Source organism: Oncorhynchus mykiss, chromosome 17, assembly GCF_013265735.2.
Source record: "Oncorhynchus mykiss isolate Arlee chromosome 17, USDA_OmykA_1.1, whole genome shotgun sequence".
NCBI lineage: Eukaryota > Metazoa > Chordata > Actinopteri > Salmoniformes > Salmonidae > Oncorhynchus > Oncorhynchus mykiss.
In genome coordinates this window covers 88,385,988-88,412,558 of record NC_048581.1, presented here as the reverse complement: position 1 = coordinate 88,412,558, position 26,571 = coordinate 88,385,988, and the positions used below count along the sequence as shown (strand labels likewise).

At 46.5% G+C, this 26,571-nt stretch overlaps 1 protein-coding gene across 1 annotated transcript in view; it reads right to left on the bottom strand.

Annotated features, from left to right (window-relative positions):
- The window catches only part of LOC110493294 (sodium- and chloride-dependent taurine transporter), a 49,149-nt gene that overhangs the window by 8,668 nt on the left and 13,910 nt on the right, over nucleotides 1–26,571 (bottom strand). The window contains exons 4-12 of the mRNA XM_036950926.1: nucleotides 21,974–22,208; nucleotides 15,334–15,466; nucleotides 14,346–14,480; nucleotides 13,697–13,800; nucleotides 13,367–13,491; nucleotides 10,753–10,865; nucleotides 7,449–7,586; nucleotides 3,910–4,012; nucleotides 3,028–3,128 (exon numbers count right to left, since the gene is read on the bottom strand). Coding sequence (XP_036806821.1) covers nucleotides 3,028–3,128; nucleotides 3,910–4,012; nucleotides 7,449–7,586; nucleotides 10,753–10,865; nucleotides 13,367–13,491; nucleotides 13,697–13,800; nucleotides 14,346–14,480; nucleotides 15,334–15,466; nucleotides 21,974–22,208 — 1,187 coding nt within the window. The remainder of the gene's footprint in view (nucleotides 1–3,027; nucleotides 3,129–3,909; nucleotides 4,013–7,448; nucleotides 7,587–10,752; nucleotides 10,866–13,366; nucleotides 13,492–13,696; nucleotides 13,801–14,345; nucleotides 14,481–15,333; nucleotides 15,467–21,973; nucleotides 22,209–26,571) is intronic.

Below are 26,571 nucleotides of genomic sequence, written 5' to 3'. Positions count from 1 at the left end.
CTCTCGTTCCTCTCCCCTCCTCTCATCCAGTCTTCTCCTCTCTTCTCTCCCCCCCTCTCATCCAGTCTTCTCCTCTCTTCTCTCCCGTCCTCTCATCCAGTCTTCTCTTCTCTCCCCTCCCCTCCTCTCATCCAGTCTTCTCCTCTGTTATCTCCCCTCCTCTCATCCAATCTTCTCCTCTCTTCTCTCCCCCCTCTCATCCAATCTTCTCCTCTCTTCTCTCCCCCCTCTCATCCAGTCTTCTCCTCTCATCCAATCTTCTCCTCTGTTATCTCCCCTCCTCTCATCCAATCTTCTCCTCTCTTCTCTCCCCCCTCTCATCCAGTCTTCTCCTCTGTTCTCTTCTCTCCTCTCATCCAGTCTTCTCTTCTCTCCCCTCCTCTCATCCAGTCTTCTCCTCTCTTCTCTTCTCTCCTCTCATCCAATCTTCTCCTCTCTTCTCTCCCCCCTCTCATCCAGTCTTCTCCTCTCTTCTCTCCCCTCCTCTCATCCAGTCTTCTCCTCTCTTCTCTCCCGTCCTCTCATCCAGTCTTCTCTTCTCTCCCCTCCTCTCATCCAGTCTTCTCCTCTCTTATCTCCCCTCCTCTCATCCAGTCTTCTCCTCTCTTCTCTCCCGTCCTCTCATCCAGTCTTCTCCTCTCGTTCCTCTCCCCTCCTCTCATCCAGTCTTCTCCTCTGTTCTCTCCCCTCCTCTCATTCATTGTTCTCCTCTGTTCTCTCCCCTCCTCTCATCCAGTCTTCTCCTCTGTTCTCTCCCCTCCTCTCATCCAGTCTTCTCCTCTGTTATCTCCCCTCCTCTCATCCAGTCTTCTCCTCTCTTCTCTCCCCTCCTTTCATCCAGTCTTCTCCTCTCTTCTCTCCCGTCCTCTCATTCAGTCTTCTCTTCTCTCCCGTCCTCTCATCCAGTCTTCTCCTCTCTTCTCTCCCCTCCTTTCATCCAGTCTTCTCCTCTGTTATCTCCCCTCCTCTCATCCAGTCTTCTCTTCTCTCCCCTCCACTCATCCAGTCTTTGCCTCTCTTCTCTCCTCTCATCCAGTATTCTCCTCTCTTCTCTCCCCTCATCCAGTCTTCTCTTCTCTCCCCTCCCCTCATCCAGTCTTTGCCTCTCTTCTCTCCTCTCATCCAGTCTTCTTCTCTCCTCTCATCCAGTCTTTGCCTCTCTTCTCTCCTCTCATCCAGTCTTCTCTTCTGTTCTCTCCCCTCCTCTCATCCAGTCTTTGCCTCTCTTCTCCCTCTCTTCTCCTCCTCTTCTCCCTCTCCCTCTTCCTCTCAGCAGGCAAGTTTCAAGTGTTTATTGTCACGTGCACTAGTACAGTGAAAGGCCTTTCTTGTTCTTTCCCAACAATGCTGTATTAATATCAGTAGTACTATAATATTTATTTTTAATAAAAGCACACGAAAAATAGAAATAAGAAGAACAGGAGGAAGTAAGTAAGCTACATAAAGGACCCTTCTGGCCCTTCTTTGGACACTGTGTTAACAACCCTCCAGACGAGCTTCAATGCCATACAACTCTCCTTCCGTGGCCTCCAATAGCTCTTAAATACAAGTAAAACTAAATGCATGCTCTTCAACCGATCGCTACCTGCACCTACCCGCCTGTCCAACATCACTACTCTGGACGGCTCTGACTTAGAATACGTGGACAACTACAAATACTTAGGTGTCTGGTTAGACTGTAAACTCTCCTTCCAGACCCATATCAAACATCTCCAATCCAAAGTTAAATCTAGAATTGGCTTCCTATTTCGCAACAAAGCATCCTTCACTCATGCTGCCAAACATACCCATCCTACCAATCCTCGACTTTGGCGATGTCATTTACAAAATAGCCTCCAATACCCTTCTCAACAAATTGGATGCAGTCTATCACAGTGCAATCCGTTTTGTCACCAAAGACCCATATACTACCCACCATTGTACACTCTCGTTGGCTGGCCCTCGCTTCATACTCGTCGCCAAACCCACTGGCTCCATGTCATCTACAAGACCCTGCTAGGTAAAGTCCCCCCTTATCTCAGCTCGCTGGTCACCATAGCATCTCCCACCTGTAGCACACGCTCCAGCAGGTATATCTCTCTAGTCACCCCCAAAACCAATTCTTTCTTTGGCCGCCTCTCCTTCCAGTTCTCTGCTGCCAATGACTGGAACGAACTACAAAAATCTCTGAAACTGGAAACACTTATCTCCCTCACTAGCTTTAAGCACCAACTGTCAGAGCAGCTCACAGATTACTGCACCTGTACATAGCCCACCTATAATTTAGCCCAAACAACTACCTCTTTCCCTACTATATTTAATTTATTTATTTATTTTGCTCCTTTGCACCCCATAATTTTTATTTATACTTTGCACATTCTTCCACTGCAAATCTACCATTCCAGTGTTTTACTTTCTATATTGTATTTACTTTGCCACCATGGCCTTTTTTGCCTTCACCTCCCTTATCTCACCTCATTTGCTCACATCGTATATATACTTATTTATACTGTATTATTGACTGTATGTTTGTTTTACTCCATGTGTAACTCTGTGTCGTTGTATGTGTCGAACTGCTTTGCTTTATCTTGGCCAGGTCACAACTTGTTCTCAACTTGCCTACCTGGTTAAATAAAGGTGAAATAAAAAATAAAAATAAATAAAATAAATATACAGGGTCAGTAGCTATATACAGGGTCAGTTACGGGGACAGTTCCAGGGTCAGTAGCTATATACAGGGTCAGTTCCAGGGTCAGTAGCTATATACAGGGTCAGTTCCAGGGTCAGTAGCTATATACAGGGACAGTTGGATCGAAAGGTTGCAAGATCGAATCCCCGAGCTGACAAGGTAAAAATCTGTTATTCTACCCCTGAACAGGCAGTTAACCCCACTGTTCCTAGGCCGTCATTGAAGATAAGAATTTGCTCTTAACTGACTTGCCTGGTTAAATCAAGGTAAATATAAAGGGGCAGTTCATGTTTTGACCAGTGCACATCATGTACAGTCAGTCGGGTCCAGAATGTCAGTATCAATTAACATAGACTCACCACACAAAGAAGAGGCGTGATCACAGACCAGCTCCATTTCATCCAGGGATTTGGTCTGTAGCCAATCATGTCTTCAATCGCATCATAGAAATTATCAACGCCTGACGAGAGGAGAACATAGTTAAATAGGGGGCACTTTTTAACATTTAAAAAAAATCCTGAACAAACACTTGCACTTCACCCCCCCCCCCCCCCCCCCCCCCCCCCCCTATCCCCTCTAGTTCTGACTTTGCTGATAGCTACTTTACTGAGGGGAAAGTGTACTTACTATGACTGAGATATGTGGCTGTTTTTCACCTAGCTATCTTAAGATCCATGAACTAACTGTAAGTCGCTCTGGATGAGAGCGTCCGCCAAATGACCAAAATGTCCAAAAGTGTAAATTATGACACGACATAATTGGCAAATCAGACAGATTTCCCCAATATAGTATGTCTCATTCTTGTCTTTGTGATGGGACACATATTCTGGGTCTCCTTCTCGGTCTTGGCACTGTCAGTTGATACAATGCAACAATAAAGTGTAACAAAGGTAAAAAATATATATTTGTTGCACTCGAGACAGAACTGTAAAACCTCTAGATAGCATGACTATTTGTGATTGTACAGTATTATAAAAAGGTAGCCTAGCGCTTAAGACAATGGGCCAGTAAATCAAAACGTTGCTGGTTCAAATCCCTGAATCCTGGCCTAGGTGGAGAAAAAAAAAATCTGTCGATGTGCCCATGAGGAAGACACTTAACCTGAATTGCTCCTGTATGTTGCTCTGGTTAAGAACATCTGTTAACTGATGATATGTTTAACTGACATAGAGCCCGAGGACGTTGAATGTTCACAGTTTCTATACAGACACACAGAGGATTTTGTTCCAGAGCAGACGTACCATAAACCCAGGCTACAGCAATACATTCAAAGAATGCAACCCACAAAAGGCACACACCGCTGGCTGCATAGTAGTCAAAGAGCTGAAATACATACATGCCACCCTGTGGGAGAGAGAGACAGGCAGGATTTAGTGCTTGGCTCATGTTGGAATGTAGCCATGCTAAGATAGATGTACAGTCAGAGATACAGTAGAAGTCAATATACTGTAGTGTATGTAGGGCTGGAGAGGGTGTTGGCCCCTAAGACTAGTGGTGGGAGAATACACAGGTTTGCATTCCAAGTGACACTCTGTTTCCTACGTCAATTGTTTCCAACCGGTGTGCCGTGAAACTTTTCCTAATCTTGATTATGTTTTTGATGACTCACTTATAAACGTGACCTGTGGAATGCACGGAATAGCCCAACGGAACCTTGAGCCGTTCAGTGTTCCAACGGAATATCCTAATGGAACCTTGAGCGGTTCAGTGTTCCAACGGAATAGCCCAACGGAACCTTGAGCCGTTCAGTGTTCCAACGGAATAGCCTAATGGAACCTTGAGCGGTTCAGTGTTCCAACGGAATAGCCCAACGGAACCTTGAGCGGTTCAGTGTTCCAACGGAATAGCCCAACGGAACCTTGAGCGGTTCAGTGTTCCAACGGAATAGCCCAACGGAACCTTGAGCGGTTCAGTGTTCCAACGGAATAGCCCAACGGAACCTTGAGCGGTTCAGTGTTCCAACGGAATAGCCCAACGGAACCTTGAGCGGTTCAGTGTTCCAACGGAATAGCCCAACGGAACCTTGAGCGGTTCAGTGTTCCAACGGAATAGCCCAACGGAACCTTGAGCGGTTCAGTGTTCCAACGGAATATCCCAACGGAACCTTGAGCGGTTCAGTGTTCCAACGGAATAGCCCAACGGAACCTTGAGCGGTTCAGTGTTCCAACGGAATAGCCCAACGGAACCTTGAGCGGTTCAGTGTTCCAACGGAATATCCCAACGGAACCTTGAGCGGTTCAGTGTTCCAACGGAATATCCCAACGGAACCTTGAGCGGTTCAGTGTTCCAACGGAATAGCCCAACGGAACCTTGAGCCGTCCAGTGTTCCAACAGAGCACTCCGTGAGAGGCAGCATGAGATTGTGATGTCATGGAAAAAACGTGGATAAAGCAGTAAGTCCCTGACTCCCTGGCTGTCTAGGGGGCCTGCCTGAGGGGAATCACATGCTTGTTTCTACATTGTGAGGCCGTGAGGCAGGGAGGTTTTCAGAAAGAGTGGAGATAAAAGACAGCGATTTAAGTGTGTGAGCCAGAAGCGTCTCTAAATAGATCATACCGTAGGCTACAGGGAAGCTCTTGATAGTACAGCAGCATATTTAGTGGTGTTATTATAAGGGACTGGCTGGCATGAGAAGAGCGGAAAAGAGGAAGTGGAACTGTTGTTTTGGGACTCTTGTTGCTAGGGGAATTCTAAGGTTTATAAACAATCCCCCTTAATACTTTGTTCTATTCATTAGGGCAGTAGTGGTTCCCAAACTTGTACTCACTGGTTCTGACCTGAGTACCTCTGGGGATCTTTGTACCCCTGTTTGGGAACCACTGCCTTCGGGTGTAGCTATTTACTGTACTACACATGTGGTGCTGTATATTGTATTGAAAGTTATGCCCTAATATGTCTATAGCCCGCATTGTTATGGAAGCTGATAATGGAGACAGCAGTAATAGCAGAGGCCACAGTACCATTTTAGGGCAAAGTATAATATTAGACATAAATAACTTTAGTCAGATCGTTTTGTATTCATTAAGGGGGTGTAGGAAAGTACATTTACTAGACCTTACTTCAGTAACACTACTACAATAATATGATATCAGTGTAAAAAGTGAAAGTACACTACTAGTAACCATGGTAAGTCCCAGAAGATAGTATTTACCCTAGTAACCATGGTAAGTCCCAGAAGATGGTACTTACCCTAGTAACCATGGTAAGTCCCAGAAGATAGTACTTACCCTAGTAACCATGGTAAGTCCCAGAAGATAGTATTTACCCTACTAACCATGGTAAGTCCCAGAAGATAGTACTTACCCTAGTAACCATGGTACGTCCCAGAAGATAGTACTTACCCTACTAACCATGGTAAGTCCCAGAAGATAGTACTTACCCTAGTAACCATGGTACGTCCCAGAAGATAATATTTACCCTAGTAACCATGGTAAGTCCCAGACGATAGTACTTACCCTAGTAACCATGGTAAGTCCCAGAAGATAGCACTTACCCTAGTAACCATGGTAAGTCCCAGAAGATAGCATTTACCCTAGTAACCATGGTAAGTCCCAGAAGATAGTATTTACCCTAGTAACCATGGTAAGTCCCAGAAGATAGTATTTACCCTAGTAACCATGGTAAGTCCCAGAAGATAGTATTTACCCTAGTAACCATGGTAAGTCCCAGACGATAGTACTTACCCTAGTAACCATGGTAAGTCCCAGAAGATAGCACTTACCCTAGTAACCATGGTAAGTCCCAGAAGATAGCATTTACCCTAGTAACCATGGTAAGTCCCAGAAGATAGTATTTACCCTAGTAACCATGGTAAGTCCCAGAAGATAGTATTTACCCTAGTAACCATGGTAAGTCCCAGAAGATAGTACTTACCCTAGTAACCATGGTAAGTCCCAGAATATAGAATTTACCCTACTAACCATGGTAAGTCCCAGAAGATAGTACTTACCCTAGTAACCATGGTACGTCCCAGAAGATAGTACTTACCCTACTAACCATGGTAAGTCCCAGAAGATAGTACTTACCCTAGTAACCATGGTACGTCCCAGAAGATAATATTTACCCTAGTAACCATGGTAAGTCCCAGACGATAGTACTTACCCTAGTAACCATGGTAAGTCCCAGAAGATAGCACTTACCCTAGTAACCATGGTAAGTCCCAGAAGATAGCATTTACCCTAGTAACCATGGTAAGTCCCAGAAGATAGTATTTACCCTAGTAACCATGGTAAGTCCCAGAAGATAGTACTTACCCTAGTAACCATGGTAAGTCCCAGAAGATGGTACTTACCCTAGTAACCATGGTAAGTCCCAGAAGATAGTACTTACCCTAGTAACCATGGTAAGTCCCAGAAGATAGTATTTACCCTACTAACCATGGTAAGTCCCAGAAGATAGTACTTACCCTAGTAACCATGGTACGTCCCAGAAGATAGTACTTACCCTACTAACCATGGTAAGTCCCAGAAGATAGTACTTACCCTAGTAACCATGGTACGTCCCAGAAGATAATATTTACCCTAGTAACCATGGTAAGTCCCCAGAAGATAACTTACCCTAGTAACCATGGTAAGTCCCAGAAGATAGTACTTACCCAAGTAACCATGGTAAGTCCCAGAAGATAGTACTTACCCTAGTAACCATGGTAAGTCCCAGAAGATAACTTACCCTAGTAACCATGGTAAGTCCCAGAAGATAGTACTTACCCTAGTAACCATGGTAAGTCCCAGAAGATAGTACTTACCCTAGTAACCATGGTAAGTCCCAGAAGATAACTTACCCTAGTAACCATGGTAAGTCCCAGAAGATAGCTTATGGAGCACACAATAGCTATAAAAATTTCCCGACGGTAACCCTTCCTTAGGAAGGAGGGATACAGATCCACCAAGGAAGTGATCTGTCCTTCCACTTCCACAAACTGGGGAAAGAAAGACAGAGACAAGAGATCTCATTAACACTCAGTTAACATACTATACCGGTCAATGTCTGATAGGCTAACAGTGTTGTGATCAATTTATTTGAATTAGGCTGTTTGAGAAAGCTTGAATCATACAGATATGTAGGATTTTAATGTGAGCCAGTTTGCTACAGCAGGAAAATAATCAGGAAATGTGAATTATTACGTGGATTATAACTAATGGACATTTCTGTAGGGGTTGATACATTTTTTGTGTGATCGAAAATCAAGTCAGAAATTTTTAAATGGAAATTACAAACTTGAGAAGCCTTTTTAATCCTCAAATACACTACAGGTTTTACATTTCCTGCATGCCAGGAAAGTTGTCCTGCAACAACTGTAGCAGATCAAAGCTGTGTGCTGGAAAACCCTGGTTGTGCATAGGTGAAGTTAGGCCTTGTGGTGTTCATAGGTGAAGTTAGGCCTTGTGGTGCTCATAGGTGAAGTTAGGCCTTGTGGTGCTCATAGGTGAAGTTAGGCGTTGTGGTGCTCATAGGTGAAGTTAGCCCTTGTGGTGCTCATAGGTGAAGTTAGCCCTTGTGGTGCTCATAGGTGAAGTTAGGCCTTGTGGTGCTCATAGGTGAAGTTAGCCATTGTGGTGCTCATAGGTGAAGTTAGGCCTTGTGGTGCTCATAGATGAAGTTAGCCATTGTGGTGCTCATAGGTGAAGTTAGCCCTTGTGGTGCTCATAGGTGAAGTTAGGCATTGTGGTGCTCATAGGTGAAGTTAGGCCTTGTGGTGCTCATAGGTGAAGTTAGGCCTTGTGGTGCTCATAGGTGAAGTTAGGCCTTGTGGTGCTCATAGGTGAAGTTAGCCCTTGTGGTGCTCGTGAATTTCCATCATTTTTTCAGCTTCAGGCGAGCCCTAACATCTCACTTAAAACATCGCTTTGGGTTTAATGTGTTATGTATCTGGATAGTATAAATAATTGTATGTAATACAATTGCCTTCTTGTATCAAAATAGTGGACCTGTGTGGCTCAGTTGGAAGAGCATTGAAACACCAAAGGATGTGCGTTCATTTCCTGTTGTGGCCACCCCATATATAAAATGTATGCAAGAATGACTGTAATTGGTTTTGGATGAAAACATATATATTACTAAGGATTAATGACTTAGCAGAGGGTTGCATTTCACCCGCACAGAGAAATCTGATATTGTTGAGGGTGACAAACTTAATTGTCAGTGACACAACCCTCAGCAGTTGCCAGTAAACAGTGTTGGTTTTTTGTACCTATCACTTCTTGTATCAAGTCACCCAGCTATTCTGAGAAAGATCAGGTGTTAACCGGCGATAGCAGACACCCACATTGCGGCTGTTTAGGCGGTGTCCAAGTGGGTGTTTAGGTGGTGTCCAAGTGGGTGTTTCGGTGGTGTCCAAGTGGGTGTTTAGCCGGTGTCCAAGTGGGTGTTTAGCCGGTGTGCAAGTGGGTGTTTAGGCGGTGTCCAAGTGGGTGTTTAGGCGGTGTCCAAGAGGGTGTTTAGGCAGTGTCCAAGTGGGTGTTTAGGCGGTGTCCAAGTGGGTGTTTAGGCAGTGTCCAAGTGGGTGTTTAGGCGGTGTCCAAGAGGGTGTTTAGGTGGTGTCCAAGAGGGTGTTTAGGTGGTGTCCAAGTGGGTGTTTAGGCGGTGTCCAAGTGGGTGTTTAGGCGGTGTCCAAGTGGGTGTTTAGGCGGTGTCCAAGAGGGTGTTTTGGCGGTGTCGGAGCAGGTGTTTTGGCGGTGTCCAAGCAGGTGTTTAGGCGGTGTCCAAGCAGGTGTTTTGGCGGTGTCCAAGCAGGTGTTTTGGCGGTGTCGGAGCAGGTGTTTTGGCGGTGTCCAAGCAGGTGTTTTGGCGGTGTCCAAGCAGGTGTTTAGGCGGTGTCGGAGCAGGTGTTTAGGCGGTGTCCAAGCAGGTGTTTAGGCGGTGTCGGAGCAGGTGTTTAGGCGGTGTCGGAGCAGGTGTTTTGGCGGTGTCCAAGCAGGTGTTTTGGCGGTGTCGGAGCAGGTGTTTTGGCGGTGTCCAAGCAGGTGTTTTGGCGGTGTCCAAGCAGGTGTTTAGGCGGTGTCCAAGCAGGTGTTTAGGCGGTGTCCAAGCAGGTGTTTAGGCGGTGTCGGGGTGGGTGTTTAGGCGGTGTCGGAGCCTTCAAATCGTGTGAGTAGCTTGCTCTTGCAATCATTGCATCGAAGCCACACCCACCCGACTAGTTAGAAATTCAGAACGAGAAAGTGTAGGCTACTATAGAAACAATTGCACTCAAATTGAAAAATGTCTGAAAAAAAATAATGAGGATTTCTACCAGTCTAATCGAGGTAGATAACATCTCACATTCCAGTGTTCCAACTTGTAAACAAGGCTCAGGGTTTCTGTTCACTTGAAGCCGTTGAGCCAATGGCGATGTCCGCTTTAGGTATAATGCTGGGAGCCACTTGTGAATTTGACAGCTCTAATGAAGTAATGATGTTGATGCTAAATGTGATCTGACTGAGTAGAGACACTATGTTTTAGCTACAACTGCTGCCGTAATGTGAATTCTTGTTAGTTTTTTATCTCCTGCTTCATAGTGTCCTCAACTACCACCTACCTAGTGTACACTAGAGTCTCTAGACCAAAGCTAGTACTATAGTAGCACATTCTACTTGTGTATTGCGTTGTACAGTAGCACATACATTCAAACCTGTCAATGTTAGTCTATGGAATCCTAGATATGTAACAGTATCTTATGATACTTATGTACAGGGTTCTACAGTAGTCAGTACATGTGTATGCATGATAATACATGTAGCTCAGACACCACCCATGATATAGCTTCACCATCTCAGCAATCATATGACTCATATAAAAAAAAAAAACGGACTTACTGAAACGTACAACTTCCCTTTTTATGAGTCCATCAAATGTGTTTCATCCTCTCAGTGTTCATATGACTGGTATAAATAAACCTGCTTACTACTGTGTCATAGCAACCTGACCTGACCTATAATCATTCTGATCCTTGATTCATAATGAGTATAGTACTGACCTGAGTGATTCAGACTCAGATTCTGATCCTTGATTCATAATGAGTACAGTACTGAGCTGTCTGTCTCAGATTCAGACTTAGATTCAGAATCAGATTCTGATCCTTGATTCATAATGAGTATAGTACTGACCTGACTGTCGAGACCCAGCAGCAGAAGCATGATGAAGAAGAGGATAGCCCAGAAGGTTGGCAGCGGCATCATAGACACAGCTTTAGGATAGGCAATGAAGGCCAAGCCAGGACCTAGAGAGGAACAAGAAGAGATAGGGGGGAAGGGGAAGTGGAGAAAACACAATTAGAAACCAGGGTTCTATCGTTTGATCTGGTCTGATGCCGGCATTGGTGCGTCCAAATATAGCACAGACCAAACTCGAATGTTAAGAAATAAATAAAATAAAAATCTCAAGTTGTGGTTCCTGGTAAGACTAAGTATTCATGTAATGACAAGAACTATCGAAGAAGGTCAACGAAGTCTTACAATAGAACAGTACGATGTTCATCCAATATCAACAGCTGTATCAATAACAATTACACTAGTGGGATATATAGGCTAGTATATAACATGACTAGTATAGTATACAGTACAATATATAGGCTAGTATATAACATGACTAGTATAGTATACAGTACAATATATAGGCTAGTATATAACATGACTAGTATAGTATACAGTACAATATATAGGCTAGTATATAACATGACTAGTATAGTATATAGTAGAACATATAGGCTAGTATATAACATGACTAGTATAGTATACAGTACAATATATAGGCTAGTATATAACATGACTTCTATAGTATACAGTACAATATATAGGCTAGTACATAACATGACTAGTATAGTATACAGTACAATATATAGGCTAGTATATAACATGACTTCTATAGTATACAGTACAATATATAGGCTAGTACATAACATGACTAGTATAGTATATAGTAGAATATATAGTATATAATAACAATGACAGGATCAGAGGCAACATACGTCGCCTCTTCTCGATTGTAACTATAGCAACGTCACGATAACGTGGCGTTATAACGTTGGGATAACCTGTTACAACAGAAGTTAAAAAAAACAAAACAGGAAAAACAGAAAAACACATAGTATAAAGTTGGTTTAACTGTTAAATAGGCATCCAACCAAACACGACAAGACTAGCTGGCAGACTGCCGGAGCTGGCATTGTTACTTCACTAATAATAATTACTAAATAAAAGCCTCTCTCGTGTTTGAGGCTGGTCTAGCGGGTAACAGCGTCGCCCCTGCAGAATTTATGTATCACCCTTAGCGTTGGTACCAATCTGAATCTACTCTGCATCTCCCTAAAATTAAAACCCTGCAGAATGTATGTATCACCCTTAGCGTTGGTACCAATCTGAATCTACTCTGCATCTCCCTAAAATTAAAACCTCTTCAGGATCAAGTTGCAACAGTTTAAGACAAACTTGCCTCTTCCCCAGTCGAGGTGTAAGCTTTAATATGGTGTCAAAAACCAACTACAGTACTGTGTACCAAAATTCTCCTGTCGAAACACCTTGGATTACCTCTATTAAACTACTTACAGTAGCATTACTCTCGTACAGTCAACTAATCCACTAGATTCGTTTCATCCATATGAAGAAAATGTTTATTTTCCTACATACTGCATCACTGCATCTCTGTATACAGACAGGAACTTCCTGTCCAGTTTCCTGGACCGGGATAGAGTGTGTTCCAGGCCAGAGCAGACTGTCCAGGCTGACTAAACACTGTCAGAGGGGGTCAACAATACTGGAATTGCAGTGTATTAAGAACAAAGACCCACATATTAGAAGGTATTTCTGCTATACCAGAGGAGAAATGAGGCGTGTTTTTTTCTTAATTACAGAAGAAATAAACTAAAAACATCAACACGGATGCCTGTCTCTTGTAAATCCACAGTAGAAGAAGAATGACGTTTTCAAATGAATTAATAAATTGGTACTTAATTATTATTGCCCCAACACAATACTTTTACAATGAGAAAACAGAACGCATAGAATCTACAATGGGCATAACATTGGAAAAAAAAATGGATAAGTATGCTAGACCTTAAATACAGAATTAAGTACCCATGAGTCAGACTTCTTTGGTTTTTTGTTTTGACTTGGCACAAGTCCTTTGATTACTGCCTCTCATACAGTAGATATCTGTTGGAACAGGCTGGAACCAGACACCTAAATCTACTGGTAATCGTGAGAAGAAAATGTCATGATGGATCTCTCAAGCATGGCATGACTCTTCGCTCCCTAGCGTTCTGGATAAGATCCAATTTAACAGTAAAACTATTTTTTTTTTCTCTCCCCCCACACCAGCATTTCACTTGATTGCTTGAAGAATCGAACCAGATCCAACTCTGTGAAGTCCACGTCATACAGAAGCACTGCACATTTTTATCTCAGTAAGCAGTTTTTTTATACTGTAACTTGCTATTTTATTTCTGTCAACGAGTGTTCCATTGCCGAAAAATGAATCCACTTCTTTCATTACATTTAACTTTTATCTAGTGTCTTTTTAAGATGTTGTGTTATTTCTGTTGGATAGAACCAGCAACTGTTGTTTGTTTATTTGTTGTTTGTTTATTTGTTGTTTGTTTAGTTGTTGTTTGTTTATTTGTTGTTTGTTTATTTGTTGTTTGTTTAGTTGTTGTTTGTTTAGTTGTTGTTTGTTTATTTTTAAGTAGCAGCGCCCACCATCACTGCCACTTTGACCACCTCGTACCTGACTCTGCCACATCGGCAATGTCCACCCCTTGCTCTTGTGCCATGAAGCCCAGGACGGAAAATATTGCGAAGCCAGACACAAAACTGGTACCGCTGTTCAGGCCTCCCAGCAGCAAACAGTCCCTATATCACACATATGTCATGGAGGTTGTTAATGAACACAAAAGGAACCTAGATCCCCCCCCCTCCACCCCCCCCCCCCCCCCCCCCCCCCCACCCCCACCCCACTTTTTTTTGTCTTGTTTTGTTACCCATTTTTCTTTTACCCACTGGATTAGGACCCACAACCAATCACCTCCCTCCCGCCTCCTCTGGCGCTGACACTCACCTATAGCAGTTGTATTTGTACTTGTTGTAGCTCCCCAGTGATGTCATAGCTCCCAGACAGATGGCATAGGAGAAGAAGATCTGAGTGCCGGCATCGATCCAAACCTGGAGGTAGAAGGAGGAGAGAAGTAAGACACGAAGGCTGAGGCGCAAGCTTTGGGATACACTGGGTAGTATTTTGACTATTTGGGCTTTAGGCCAGGATTTAGTGTGGTTTGTTTGAATCCCAGCCAGGGCAGGGCAGGGCAGGACAGGGCAGGGCAGGACAGGGCAGGGAGGGGCAGGGCAGGACAGGGAGGGGCAGGGCAGGGCAGGACAGGGCAGGGAGGGGCAGGGCAGGGCAGAGCAGGGCAGGACAGGGAGGGGCAGGGCAGGGCAGGGCAGCGCAGGACAGGGCAGGGCAGGGAGGGGCAGGGCAGGGCAGGACAGGGAGGGGCAGGGCAGGGCAGAGCAGGACAGGACAGGGCAGGACAGGGCAGGGCGTGGCAGGTCAGGGCAGGGAGGGGCAGGGCAGAGCAGAGCAGAGCAGGGCAGAGCAGAGCAGAGCAGGGCAGGACAGGGCGGGGCAGGTCAGGGCAGGGAGGGGCAGGGCAGAGCAGAGCAGAGCAGAGCAGGACAGGACAGGACAGGACAGGGCTAGGTGGTTCTACCTCGGGGTCTTTGAGACGTTGCAGGTCTGGGTACAGGTAGAACTTGATTCCTTCAGATGCTCCTGGCAAAGTGACGCCGCGGATCAACAGAATGATCAGCATGACGAAGGGGAAGGTAGCGGTGACGTAAACAACCTGTAGGAAAACAGAGGACAAAACATGAGACGATGTATCAGTAGATTTACACATCGATAGTGTAGATCTCACAAACAATGTCATTATTTTGTTAAAAACACTTCAAATCTTATGTGTTATGACATTGAGACAGTCTAAGTTAACTGTCAGAATCAGGCTGTCACAAGCCCATCTTTTATCACGATCCAATCCTTTCTGTTATACTCTCGCCTCTTGTTTTGTGAAGGCTGACTACGCTTCCCTTTTCAGGAACCAAAGACCGCAGAGACCGGATAACTTACAGCTTAGAGGGGACAAGGAAACATAAATCAGCCTAAACCAATGAATAAATGAGAGTGGGGCAATAAGACAAGGTGTCTGGGATCGATCCAGCTTCCTAGCAGTCCCCGCGGGTGTTGCTGTGACTGGTCTGGCTCTTGTCTACACTCATTATACTGAGATGTAAATGCACTGTGGGAAACTGCTCTTGGTTTATAGTGACAGCCTGTATTATAGTAGTAGACTGTACGATTTGATGTATGTCCTTAAGATAAACCAGGAAGCGTCAGAGCCCAGAGATAGAGAGACAAACAAGAGGACTAACAGAATAACTATCACCACCAAACCCTGACGCTTAAACTTAGCCTAATCCTAAACTTAACCCAAGGAAGTCGTTGCATATCAACCAAATTGATAGTTTGAGCATCTATAGACCCCTATATAGAGGAGTATAGATGGCCTCTGTGCTATCACTTCAGCTTTGTTTGCTCATTGTGGTCTAAGCCGGGTATCTGTAAAGCACTTTAGTGACAAATGCTGATGTGTAAAGGGCTTTATAAAACCGGAAATGGACAGAAACGGCATCCCAGCTCACCTTCCCGGTGGATTTGACTCCCTTCCAGATACAGAAGAAACAGATGACCCAGACCCCCAGCAGACAGAGGGCCAGGTCCCACTTGACCTCCCCGATCTCATCGATGCCACTGGAGATGCTGAGGACATTACGTCTATGGAGAGATGAGAGGGGACACACACGCAGTCAGACTAGTTCGATGTTTGATTAGTAGGACAGCCAGAGCTAGAACTACGTCCTATTGATTTTTCTTGGCCAGTTATAGCACAAGGCGCAGAATTTACCAAGCCAGTTATAACACAAGGTCCAGAATTTACCAAGCCAGTTATAGCACAAGGCGCAGAATTTACCAAGTCAGTTATAACACAAGGTCCAGAATTTACCAAGCCAGTTATAACACAAGGCCCAGAATTTACCAAGCCAGTTATAACACAAGGCCCAGAATTTACCAAGCCAGTTATAACACAAGGCCCAGAATTTACCAAGCCAGTTATAACACAAGGCCCAGAATTTACCAAGCCAGTTATAACACAAGGCCCATAATTTTACCAAGTCAGCTATAACAAGAGACAATAATTTGACCAAGTCAGCTATAACAAGAGACAATAATTTGACCAGGTCAGCTATAACAAGGGCCCAGAATTTTACCAAGTCAGCTATAACAAGAGACAATAATTTGACCAGGTCAGTTATAACAAGGGCCCAGAATTTTACCAAGTCAGCTATAACAAGAGACAATAATTTGACCAGGTCAGCTATAACAAGAGACAATAATTTGACCAGGTCAGCTATAACAAGGGCCCAGAATTTTACCAAGTCAGCTATAACAAGAGACAATAATTTGACCAAGTCAGCTATGACAAGGGCCCAGAATTTTACCAAGTCAGCTATGACAAGGGCCCAGAATTTTACCAAGTCAGCTATGACAAGGGCCCAGAATTATACCAAGTCAGCTATGACAAGGGCCAGGAACCTGCTTTTTATAAAGCCTGTACTACACAGCAGTCCTTAGATAAAGGTCACTTCCCTAGAATCCTTCACAAAAGGTACAACGTGTGTGGATGTTTCAGAGAAGCCGAATGAAAACACCACAGAGACATGACAGAGTAGACGGCTTGCTGGCGTCTATCTAAGTATCGGTTTACAGCTTGTCCTTCAGCTCCAGCCAGCCAGTCTCATCTCTACTCTTCTCAGTTAAGAGTGGTTTACCTGTTCCTGGCCCTGTGTTTGTGTTTGTCTAAGCGCTACCAGATAAACATGACTGTTGGGAAAGGAAAGGAGAAGCAGGGGAAAGGAAGGGAGAAGCAGGGGAGAGGAAAGGAGAAGAAGGGGAGAGGAAAGGAGAAACAGCGGAAAGGGGAGAGGTGTGGTAGGTGGGGAAGGGGGCAGCAGGTGAGAGGTGGGGAAGCAGGTGAGAGGTGGGGAAGGGGGGGGGGGGGAAGGGGGGGAGTGGTGGGGAAGCAGAGGAGTGGTGGGGAAGGGGGAAGCAGAGGAGTGGTGGAGAAGCAGAGGAGTGGTGGGGAAGGGGGAAGCAGAGGAGTGGTGGGGAAGCAGAGGAGTGGTGGGGAAGGGGGCAGCAGGTGAGAGGTGGGGAAGCAGGTGAGAGGTGGGGAAGGGGGGGAGGGGGGGAGTGGTGGGGAAGCAGAGGAGTGGGGGGGAGTGGTGGCGAAGCAGAGGAGTGGTGGGGAAGGGGGAAGCAGAGGAGCGGTGGAGAAGCAGAGGAGTGGTGGGGAAGGGGGAAGCAGAGGAGTGGTGGGGAGGCAGAGGAGTGGTGGGGAAGCAGAGGAGTGGTGGGGAAGCAGAGGAGAGGAGTGGTGGGGAAGCAGAGGAGAGGTGGGGAAGCAGAGGAGAGGTGGGGAAGCAGAGGAGTGGTGGGGAAGCAGAGGAGAGGTAGGAAGCAGAGGAGAGGAGTGGTGGGGAAGCAGAGGAGTGGTGGGGAAGCAGAGGAGTGGTGGGGAAGCAGAGGAGAGGTGGGGAAGCAGAGGAGTGGTGGAGAAGCAGAGGAGTGGTGGAGAAGCAGAGGAGTGGTGGGGAAGCAGAGGAGAGGTGGGGAAGCAGAGGAGAGGTGGGGAAGCAGAGGAGTGGTGGGGAAGCAGAGGAGATGAGTGGTGGGGAAGCAGAGGAGTGGTGGGGAAGCAGAGGAGTGGTGGGGAAGCAGAGGAGTGGTGGAGAAGCAGAGGAGTGGTGGAGAAGCAGAGGAGTGGTGGGGAAGGGGGAAGCAGAGGAGTGGTGGGGAAGCAGAGGAGTGGTGGGGAAGCAGAGGAGTGGTGGAGAAGCAGAGGAGTGGTGGGGAAGCAGAGGAGAGGTGGGGAAGCAGAGGAGTGGTGGGGAAGGGGGAAGCAGAGGAGTGGTGGGGAGGCAGAGGAGTGGTGGGGAAGCAGAGGAGTGGTGGGGAAGCAGAGGAGAGGAGTGGTGGGGAAGCAGAGGAGAGGTGGGGAAGCAGATGAGTGGTGGGGAAGCAGAGGAGTGGTGGGGAAGCAGAGGAGTGGTGGGGAAGCAGAGGAGAGGTGGGGAAGCAGAGGAGTGGTGGAGAAGCAGAGGAGTGGTGGAGAAGCAGAGGAGTGGTGGGGAAGCAGAGGAGAGGTGGGGAAGCAGAGGAGAGGTGGGGAAGCAGAGGAGTGGTGGGGAAGCAGAGGAGATGAGTGGTGGGGAAGCAGAGGAGTGGTGGGGAAGCAGAGGAGTGGTGGGGAAGCAGAGGAGTGGTGGAGAAGCAGAGGAGTGGTGGGGAAGGGGGAAGCAGAGGAGTGGTGGGGAAGCAGAGGAGTGGTGGGGAAGCAGAGGAGTGGTGGAGAAGCAGAGGAGTGGTGGGGAAGCAGAGGAGTGGTGGGGAAGCAGAGGAGAGGTGGGGAAGCAGAGGAGTGGTGGGGAAGGGGGAAGCAGAGGAGTGGTGGGGAGGCAGAGGAGTGGTGGGGAAGCAGAGGAGAGGTGGGGAAGCAGAGGAGAGGTGGGGAAGCAGAGGAGTGGTGGGGAAGCAGAGGAGATGAGTGGTGGGGAAGCAGAGGAGTGGTGGGGAAGCAGAGGAGTGGTGGGGAAGCAGAGGAGTGGTGGAGAAGCAGAGGAGTGGTGGAGAAGCAGAGGAGTGGTATGGAAGGGGGAAGCAGAGGAGTGGTGGGGAAGCAGAGGAGTGGTGGGGAAGCAGAGGAGTGGTGGAGAAGCAGAGGAGTGGTGGGGAAGCAGAGGAGAGGTGGGGAAGCAGAGGAGTGGTGGGGAAGGGGGAAGCAGAGGAGTGGTGGGGAGGCAGAGGAGTGGTGGGGAAGCAGAGGAGTGGTGGGGAAGCAGAGGAGAGGAGTGGTGGGGAAGCAGAGGAGAGGTGGGGAAGCAGAGGAGTGGTGGGGAAGCAGAGGAGTGGTGGGGAAGCAGAGGAGTGGTGGGGAAGCAGAGGAGAGGTGGGGAAGCAGAGGAGTGGTGGAGAAGCAGAGGAGTGGTGGGGAAGCAGAGGAGTGGTGGAGAAGCAGAGGAGTGGTGGAGAAGCAGAGGAGTGGTGGGGAAGGGGGAAGCAGAGGAGTGGTGGGGAAGCAGAGGAGTGGTGGGGAAGCAGAGGAGTGGTGGAGAAGCAGAGGAGTGGTGGGGAAGCAGAGGAGAGGTGGGGAAGCAGAGGAGTGGTGGGGAAGGGGGAAGCAGAGGAGTGGTGGGGAGGCAGAGGAGTGGTGGGGAAGCAGAGGAGTGGTGGGGAAGCAGAGGAGAGGAGTGGTGGGGAAGCAGAGGAGAGGTGGGGAAGCAGAGGAGTGGTGGGGAAGCAGAGGAGTGGTGGGGAAGCAGAGGAGTGGTGGGGAAGCAGAGGAGAGGTGGGGAAGCAGAGGAGTGGTGGAGAAGCAGAGGAGTGGTGGAGAAGCAGAGGAGTGGTGGGGAAGCAGAGGAGAGGTGGGGAAGCAGAGGAGAGGTGGGGAAGCAGAGGAGTGGTGGGGAAGCAGAGGAGATGAGTGGTGGGGAAGCAGAGGAGTGGTGGGGAAGCAGAGGAGTGGTGGGGAAGCAGAGGAGTGGTGGAGAAGCAGAGGAGTGGTGGAGAAGCAGAGGAGTGGTGGGGAAGGGGGAAGCAGAGGAGTGGTGGGGAAGCAGAGGAGTGGTGGGGAAGCAGAGGAGTGGTGGAGAAGCAGAGGAGTGGTGGGGAAGCAGAGGAGAGGTGGGGAAGCAGAGGAGTGGTGGGGAAGGGGGAAGCAGAGGAGTGGTGGGGAGGCAGAGGAGTGGTGGGGAAGCAGAGGAGTGGTGGGGAAGCAGAGGAGAGGAGTGGTGGGGAAGCAGAGGAGAGGTGGGGAAGCAGAGGAGAGGTGGGGAAGCAGAGGAGTGGTGGGAAAGCAGAGGAGATGAGTGGTGGGGAAGCAGAGGAGTGGTGGGGAAGCAGAGGAGTGGTGGAGAAGCAGAGGAGTGGTGGAGAAGCAGAGGAGTGGTGGGGAAGGGGGAAGCAGAGGAGTGGTGGGGAAGCAGAGGAGTGGTGGAGAAGCAGAGGAGTGGTGGGGAAGCAGAGGAGAGGTGGGGAAGCAGAGGAGTGGTGGGGAAGGGGGAAGCAGAGGAGTGGTGGGGAGGCAGAGGAGTGGTGGGGAAGCAGAGGAGTGGTGGGGAAGCAGAGGAGAGGAGAGGTGGGGAAGCAGAGGAGTGGTGGGGAAGCAGAGGAGTGGTGGAGAAGCAGAGGAGAGGTAGAGAAGGGGGAAGCAGAGGAGTGGTGGGGAAGGGGGAAGCAGAGGAGTGGTGGGGAAGCAGAGGAGTGGTGGGGAAGCAGAGGAGTGGTGGGGAAGCAGAGGAGAGGTGGGGAAGCAGAAGAGTGGTGGGGAAGCAAAGGAGTGGTGGAGAAGCAGAGGAGTGGTGGGGAAGCAGAGGAGTGGTGGGAAAGCAGAGGAGAGGAGGGGTGGGGAAGCAGAGGAGTGGTGGGGAAGCAGAGGAGTGGTGGAGAAGCAGAGGAGAGGTGGAGAGGCAGAGGAGAGGTGGAGAAGGGGGAAGCAGAGGAGTGGTGGGGAAGGGGGAAGCAGAGGAGAGGTGGGGAAGCAGAGGAGTGGTGGAGAAGCAGAGGAGTGGTGGGGAAGCAGAGGAGTGGTGGAGAAGCAGAGGAGTGGTGGAGAAGGGGGAAGCAGAGGAGTGGTGGGGAAGGGGGAAGCAGAGGAGGGGTGGGGAAGCAGAGGAGGGGTGGGGAAGCAGAGGGAGGGCTAAAGGACGTGATAACAACAAGAATGGAGCCCTAAACTTGAATGCTAAAAGGCTACCTATTTTAGAATGAGGCCCTTTGCTACACTATTTGTACCTTTATTTAACCAGGTAGTACCTTTGAGGTCTCAAGGGAGACCCGTGAAAGGAACTAAAGGAAAGGAACTAAAGGAAAGGAACTAAATGAAAGGAACTAAAGAAAAGGAACTAAAAGGAAAGGAACTAAAAGGAAAGGAACTAAAGGAACTAAAGGAAAGGAACTAAAGGAATTAAATGAACTAAAGGACCTAAAGGAACTAAAGGAAAGGAACTAAAGGAACTAAAGGAAAGGATCTAAAGGAACTAAAGGAAAGGAACTAAAGGAACTAAATGAAAGGAACTAAAAAGAAAGGAACTAAAGGAACTAAAGGAACTAAAGGAAAGGAACTAAAGGAACTAAAGGAACTAAAGGAAAGGAACTAAAGGAACTAAAGGAAAGGAACTAAAGGAACTAAAGGAAAGGAACTAAAGGAAAGGAACTAAAGGAAAGGAACTAAAGGAACTAAAGGAAAGGATCTAAAGGAACTAAAGGAAAGGAACTAAAGGAACTAAATGAAAGGAACTAAAAAGAAATGAACTAAAGGAACTAAAGGAACTAAAGGAAAGGAACTAAAGGAACTAAAGGAAAGGAACTAAAGGAACTAAAGGAAAGGAACTAAAAAGAAAGGAACGAACGGAACTAAAGGAACTAAAGGAAAGGAACTAAAGGAAAGGAACTAAAGGAACTAAAGGAAAGGAACTAAAGGAACTAAATGAAAGGAACTAAAAAGAAAGGAACGAAAGGAACTAAAGGAACTAAAGGAAAGGAACTAAAGGAATTAAAGGAAATTAACTAAAGTAACTAAAGGAACTAAAGGAAAGGAACTAAAGGAACTAAAGGAACTAAAGGAAAGGAACTAAAGGAAAGGAACTAAAGGAACTAAAGGAAAGGAACTAAAGGAACTAAAGGAAAGGAACTAAAGGAACTAAAGGAAAGGAACTAAAGGAACTAAAGGAAAGGAACTAAAGGAAAGGAACTAAAGGAACTAAAGGAAAGGAACTAAAGGAACTAAAGGAAAGGAACTAAAGGAACTAAAGGAAAGGAACTAAAGGAACTAAAGGAAAGGAACTAAAGGAAAGGAACTAAAGGAACTAAAGGAAAGGAACTAAAGGAACTAAAGGAAAGGAACTAAAGGACCTAAAGGAACTAAAGGAAAGGAACTAAAGGAACTAAAGGAAAGGAACTAAAGGAACTAAAGGAAAGGAACTAAAGGACCTAAAGGAACTAAAGGAAAGGAACTAAAGGAACTAAAGGAAAGGACCTAAAGGAACTAAAGGAACTAAAGGAACTAAAGGAAAGGACCTAAAGGAACTAAAGGAACTAAAGGAATGATTCAATTAGCTAAATCAAGTATATTCCAGCACTGTACTCACTGCCAGAACTCAGTGAAACTATCCTGTATAGATAAAAAATCAATTTAAATACATTTTAAAAGTTAACTGTACTCACTCCCAGAACTCGGTGACGGGCGAGGTGAAGTTGGTGATGTTAGCGGCCAGCATCAGGGTCTTGTTCTTACGGACGGTGTCCTCCACACAGCGGTCTGTGTTCCAGGAGTTCTTACACTTGGCCCAGGGCAGCTCCGGCTGGAAGCACTGGAACAGGTAGTACAAACCCCAGGCCAGGATCACTATGTAGTAGATGTTCAGGAGGGACACGATCACAATAGAAGCGTAGCCGATACCTGTGGGGGGGGGGGGGGGGGGGGGGGGTGGAAAGGTCAGGTCTCATGAATATTAATCTTGCCAGACATCAGAAAACATGACATATTCAGAGGCTTGCGTCTGGATCAGAGAGATTATAGTACACTGTACAAAAACACTTAGGAAGGGAGATTTGATATTAAGAACCCAATGTAGCTAAATGTTGCAATGTGTATGTTTTGAATGCTGTTGTAATCATTTAGAATTAGGATGTGACAAATCTCCTCTTCTCCCTCCCCCCCCGCTCCTCATCCTCTCCTCTCATCCACCTCCTCCCTCGTTTCCTCCATTCTCTCCCTTCCTCTCACAGATCACATATCACATGTTAACACCCCTGTTGAAAACAAACAGCAATGATAACGTCCCCCCGTCCCCCCCCCCCACAGTCACTCAACGTCACTACCCTGAATAAAAATCTACCTCCCTTCCTCCATCCTCTCCCCTCCCTCCACTCGTCCCACTGTCACCCTCTTGTCACTTCCCCTTAATGAAAATGAAACTGGGGCGCCCCCACCAATACATTCAGGCAGGCAGACGCCAGGGCGGAAAAGTAACAGCTTGTTATGCTGATGTATTATACAAGTAGAGAGGGTTAGAGTGAGGCTTGGCCTGTTTTTGCTGGAGGTGAGTGCTTGTCTGTGTCCCAAACAGCCTATGTATACAGGTAGAGCTCGTCAGCTTGATACATACAGTGTACTAGCATGGTCTGTCCTGTTTCTAAGATGTCTGTCTGTCTGTCTGTCTGTCTGTCTGTCTGTCTGTCTGTCTGTCTGTCTGTCTGTCTGTCTGTCTGTCTGTCTGTCTGTCTGTCTGTCTGTCTGTCTGCCTGCCTGCCTGCCTGCCTGCCTGCCTGCCTGCCTGTCTGTCTGTCTGTCTGTCTGTCTGCCTGCCTGTCTCCTTCTTGGGCCAGACCTCATTGCTAGGCATCCCTCTCATGTTTTCCTGTGCTGCTGCCATAGCAACCTATAATTCAGCACACTCTGTTCACAGCATGGCTGGGTCTCAAGGGCTTGTGTGTGTGTGTGTATGTGTGTGTGTGTGTGTGGGGGGGGGGTACTTTAAAGAATCTCAGATATAAAATATATTTTGATTTGTTAAACATTTTTTTCCTCCCCACATGATTCCATATGTGTTATTTCATAGTTTTGATGTCTTCACTATTATTCTACAATGTAGAAAATAGTAAAAATAAAGAAAAACCCTTGAATGAGAAGGTGTGTCCAAACTTATGACTGGTACTGTACATTTAAAAAGATTAACATGTAGTGTGTGTGTGTGTGCATCTATCAGTTCCACATACAGTACATACACACAACCAGTAGGTCACATGCCAGTACATACACACAACCAGCAGGTCACATGTCAGGACACACAACCAGTAGGTCACATGCCAGTACATACACACAACCAGTAGGTCACATGCCAGTACATACACACAACCAGTAGGTCACATGTCAGTACATACACACAACCAGTAGGTCACATGTCAGTACACACAACCAGTAGGTCACATGTCAGTACACACAACCAGTAGGTCACATGTCAGTACACACAACCAGTAGGTCACATGTCAGTACATACACATAACCAGTAGGTCACATGTCAGTACACACAACCAGTAGGTCACATGTCAGTACACACAACCAGTAGGTCACATGTCAGTACATACACACAACCAGTAGGTCACGTGTCAGTACACACAACCAGTAGGTCACATGTCAGTACACACAACCAGTAGGTCACATGTCAGTACACACAACCAGTAGGTCACATGTCAGTACATACACACAACCAGTAGGTCACATGTCAGCACACACAACCAGTAGGTCACATGTCAGTACATACAACCAGTAGGTCACATGTCAGTACACACAACCAGTAGGTCACATGTCAGTACATACACACAACCAGTAGGTCACATGTCAGTACACACACACAACCAGTAGGTCACATGTCAGTACACACAACCAGTAGGTCACATGTCAGTACATACACACAACCAGTAGGTCACATGTCAGTACACACACACAACCAGTAGGTCACATGTCAGTACACACAACCAGTAGGTCACATGTCAGTACATACACACAACCAGTAGGTCACATGTCAGTACATACACACAACCAGTAGGTCACATGTCAGTACAGACACACAACCAGTAGGTCACATGTCAGTACAGACACACAACCAGTAGATCACATGTCAGTACATACACACAACCAGTAGGTCACATGTCAGTACACACACACAACCAGTAGGTCACATGTCAGTACACACAACCAGTAGGTCACATGTCAGTACAGACACACAACCAGTAGGTCACATGTCAGTACACACAACCAGTAGGTCACATGTCAGTACAGACACACAACCAGTAGGTCACATGTCAGTACAGACACACAACCAGTAGGTCACATGTCAGTACAGACACACAACACATAGGTCACATGTCAGCACACACAACCAGTAGGTCACATGTCAGTACATACACACAACCAGTAGGTCACATGTCAGTACACACAACCAGTAGGTCACATGTCAGTACAGACACACAACCAGTAGGTCACATGTCAGTACAGACACACAACCAGTAGGTCACATGTCAGCACACACAACCAGTAGGTCACATGTCAGCACACACAACCAGTAGGTCACATGTCAGCACACACAACCAGTAGGTCACATTGGGGAGAAACGTTGTGCCGTGAGGTGTTGCTGTATTTGTTTTTTCAAACCAAGCTTTCTGTTCACTTGCGCTATATGAGATGGAATCCCAGGCACTCGTGGCTCTGTATAATACTGTACGTTTCCTTGAATTTGTTCTGGATGTTATGGGACTCGGGATTTGTGAGTATTGAATGTGGTAAGAAATATTACATATGCAGTGGTAAAATAACAAAATATCAGAAACAGACAAAAAAAAGTAATAATTCTGAGTGGTATGAGCAGTAGGACAAGAGGGAGTACAGCCAAGTGTATTATTACCTTTCAGTTTCCCTCAACCCTCAGTACTGAGTGTGAAATACGGTTGAAGTCGGACGTTTACATACACCTTTAGCCAAATACCTTTAAACTCAGTTTTTCACAATTCCTGACATTTAATCTGAGTAAATATTCCCTGTTAAGAAGTGTGTGAAATGTCATAATAATAGTAGAGAGAATTATTTATTTCAGCTTTTTATTTCTTTCATCACATTAACAGTGCGTCAGAAGTTTACATACACTCAATTAGTATTTGGTAGTGTTGCCTTTAAATGGTGTAACTTGGGTCAAACGTTTCGGGTAGCCTTCCACAAGCTTCCCACAATAAGTTGGGTGAATTTTGGCCCATTCCTCCTGACAGAGCTGGTGTAACTGAGTCAGGTTTGTAGGCCTCCTTGCTCACACACACTTTTTCAGTTCTGCCCATGAACAGGATATAGGATTATAGGCTTGAGGTCAGGGCTTTGTGATGGCCACTCCAATACCTTGACTTTGTTGTCCTTAAGCCATTTTGCCACAACTTTGGAAGTCTACTTGGGGTTATTGTCCATTTGGAATAGCCATTTGCAACCAAGCTTTAACTTCCTGACTGATGTCTTGAGATGTTGCTTCCATATATCCACATCACTTTCTTCCTCATGTGCCATCTATTTTGTGAGGTGCACCAGTCCCTCCTGCAGCAAAGCACCCCCACAACATGATGCTGCCACCCCCGTGCTTCACAGTTGGGATGGTGTTCTTCAGCTTGCAAGCGTCCCCCTTTTTCCTCCAAACACAAATAATGGTCATTATGGCCAAACAGTTCTATTTTCGTTTCATCAGACCACAGGACATTTCTACAAAAAGTACAATCTTTGTCCCCATGTGCAGTTGCAAAATGTAGTCTGGCAATTTTATGGCGGTTTTGGAGTAGTGGCTTCTTCCTTGCTGAGTGGCCTTTCAGGTTATGCTGATATAGGACTCGTTTTACTGTGGATATAGATACTTTTGTACCTGTTTCCTCCAGCATCTTCACAAGGTCATTTGCTGTTGTTCTGGGATTGATTTGCATTTTTCGCAACAAAGTACGTTCATCTCTAGGAGACAGAACGGGTCTCTTTCCTGAGCGGTATGACGGCTGCGTGGTCCCATGGTGTTTATACTTGCGTATTGTTGTTTGTACAGATAAACGTGGTACCTTCATGCGTTTGGAAATTGCTCCCAAAGATGAACCAGACTTGTGGAGGTCTACATTTCTTTTCATTTTCCCATGATGTCAAGCAAAGAGGCACTGAGTTTGAAGGTAGGCCTTGAAATACATTCACTGGTATACCTCCAATTGACTCAAATAATATTAATTAGCCTATCAAAAGCTTCTAAAGC